This window comes from Perkinsus marinus (genome assembly GCF_000006405.1).
Source record: "Perkinsus marinus ATCC 50983 genomic scaffold scf_1104296932454, whole genome shotgun sequence".
NCBI lineage: Eukaryota > Perkinsozoa > Perkinsida > Perkinsidae > Perkinsus > Perkinsus marinus.
In genome coordinates this window covers 1-2780 of record NW_003215431.1, presented here as the reverse complement: position 1 = coordinate 2780, position 2780 = coordinate 1, and the positions used below count along the sequence as shown (strand labels likewise).

The following is a 2780-nucleotide window of genomic DNA, read 5'->3' as shown; positions in this document are numbered from 1 at the left end:
TCCTCGGGATGGACTGAGGGTTCTGATAATAGCGCGGATCGATCATCCTGGATGGGGTCGTGGATGCCATTTTGAGACTCTCTTCAGAAACCCGTGATGACGCTACAGTGGGTCTACCTGATCGTTCAACATACGAAGCTTGTGTGAGAGAGAAGAGACAACAGCAACGTAGTGCTAGAAGGAGTAGTACTGAGAGAGCCCAAATACCTCTATTATACACTGCCAATTGAGCAGTTCATATTTATACCAGATACCACACTGCTGTTTCTGAAACTATCCTCTCCTGTGTTCAGTCATCTGCCTTCAAGCGGCCTGTCCTTTCATGTCACTGTGGATTGATCAGGTTGTCCATTAGGGAATGGGTCGTCGATTGAGTGTTGGTTGATGTGGGCATGAAAGTTAATATTTTGATGTCATTCTTCTTGAAGAAGTCGCCAGCACAGCTCCTTCCGGATAAAAATTGTCTGGAAGGTCGATCGTTCAGGATACCTAAGGCACCGTCGAAGGTGAGTTCCGCTTCAATGAAGACGACTGAAGGGTGACTGATGTGATTGTGAACTTAGGATTCCGTGAACTTTGTTACGGGAAATCCAATGTATGGTCCTTGGCCTGTCGCTATGGAGCAAGCCTTGTTTGGAATGGGCTGCTTTTGGTGCTCTGAGGCTCTCTTCGTGGACATGAAAGGGATCTTCTCCACACAAGTAGTGCCCTCCCCAACCCCTTCCTATGCAAAGTCGTTCAAGGGTATTCTCTTAGGTAGGATACGCCCAGGGTAAGACGCCTAACCCCACTTACGAGGAGGTATGCAGCGGGCAGACGAATCATTCGGAAGTCGTCCGAATAATATACAACCCGAAGACTATCACGTATAAGGACCTGCTCAAGGTGACACACAGATCTCTGAGGAGTAGTAGTATGATGATGTATAGAAAGGTCTTCTGGAGCGGTCATGACCCTACTGTCCCTATGGCACAAGGCAATGACTGTGGCTCGCAGTAAGTACATATGGCTGGGAGGTGGTCGAGTCCATCCTGGTCAGGTATAGGAGTGGTATATATTATTATAATGAGGAGCAGAAGGGCGAGGCACTGGAGAGCAAGTGAGCGGGTTAACAACTCTTCCGTTAGCATCTTCTCCTCATTCAGAGAGGAGTACCAAGCAGCTCTTTCCAAAGCCGGTATGAAGGAGAAAACTATAGTGACCGAGATAGAGCCGGCGGGAGAGTTCTATTATGCTGAGGACTATCACCAACAGTACGGTTCCACATCGCGTGTTACCACCCAGTGCATTCGATGCTAGATACAGTTCAAAGCCAGGCTCGAGGCAGTACTGTGGACTCAGACCGTTAGGTGTGGACTTCCCACGACTAAATGCTTCCTAATTCTGGTTGACGAGTCTCTGTTCTATTTTATATCGCTATTAGTAAACGGCTAGGAGCCTATTAATGACCTGAAGGCCACTAGCTCACACATGGGCTGCTTTTGTTAGCAGTTCCCTCATCCTCGATGTTGCGCTATTCCTGTCATTATCTACCGTCTCCCTTCCAAGCCTCTTATGTTCCCTGGAATGTCCCCTAGTTGCTGACGTCACTACAGGAGAGCCACGGCTCCCTCTCTAGCCCGACCCGAGCGGGCATTGAGATGGCTGATTCAGCGGAACATTCGAATGCTCCAGACGGTACTGGAGACGATGGTGAGGCTGGAGGGAGAAGCATCAAGACTCGTGATTCCCTCGAGTGAGTAAAAGCTCCTTGAGACTTCTGGTGGACTTCTCCCTCTAGTGGAATCATTCGTAGTCCTTCTCGAAGAACAGCTACCCATCATTGGTTCAGTCGACTCGGACAGGAAATGAAGTCGGTCATTACTTCAAGTGATTTCCGCAGAGACGTCCCCTATGCTCTCGGCATGCTCTGGGGCCCTAGAGAGTTGTTCGGTGACCGTCTCTTTGATGGTTGCCTATTCACCTATCTAGAGAAGGACACGTCGGTATTTTAGCTGAACACTGTTCAGTGAACAGCCTTGTACTCTCCGTTTTGGGACCTTATTCAGACCTTCTCCGCCAACAAAGGTGAACGCCATCGCTGGTAGACTTGATGCAGACGTGTTACCAATTCGATGAGCCCTGTATTGTGTTAATCAGTACACTGCCACAACGAGCAGGAGGTATAGACCAGACCATCACATTTCCCCTCACAAGATCTACTCTTCACCTTGCGGCTGTACCCGACGCACGGAATACTAGCAAGGGCACAGCGAACCACACGAGCTTCGCCTCTTGGTTCCATGATTCAGGTGGTCCCCACTGCACACACGAGTAGTTCTTTCTCGGCTTCAGACTCAGTGGAGAGGCTATTCTTCCCGAACGACTTAGTCATGTAGGCTATCGTTATTTTCTCACAGAGGTTCGCAACGGCTGCAGGTCGACTCACTCATTGTTATCTGAAGTACCACTAGCGTCGATGAACAAAGGACGTTGATGAAATCTCTGTTCAATGAAATCACTGTTCCCACCGTCATTATTCACTATAGGGTCCGCACAATCAATCTAGGCAACCCACTGCTCAATTTCACATACGTATTACAAAATAAGACGTGCCATCGAGGGCGCGGACTGAACCCAAGGATAGAAAGTTTGACTTTGGAAACGATACCAACTATCAATTGTCGAAGGAACATAGATGGTGCCCGCACGGCATCGTCATATTCTGACGCTACTTGATAAGAGACACTGAAACCTGAGTAGTGTTAGTATAAACAGTTAGTCTAAGCATCATCCAGAAG

The 2780-nt window shown here is 48.5% G+C and overlaps 1 protein-coding gene across 1 annotated transcript; it reads left to right on the top strand.

Moving 5' to 3' along the window:
• Positions 1-410: 410 nt before the first annotated feature.
• On the top strand, positions 411-1270 carry Pmar_PMAR017913 (Peptide methionine sulfoxide reductase msrA, putative; the record flags this gene model as incomplete). Its single annotated transcript, XM_002785449.1, has 6 exons — positions 411-506; positions 564-701; positions 757-885; positions 934-995; positions 1040-1099; positions 1146-1270. Coding segments are annotated over 6 exons (610 nt in total), but the record flags the coding sequence as incomplete, so codon positions are not given.
• Positions 1271-2780: the final 1510 nt, after the last annotated feature.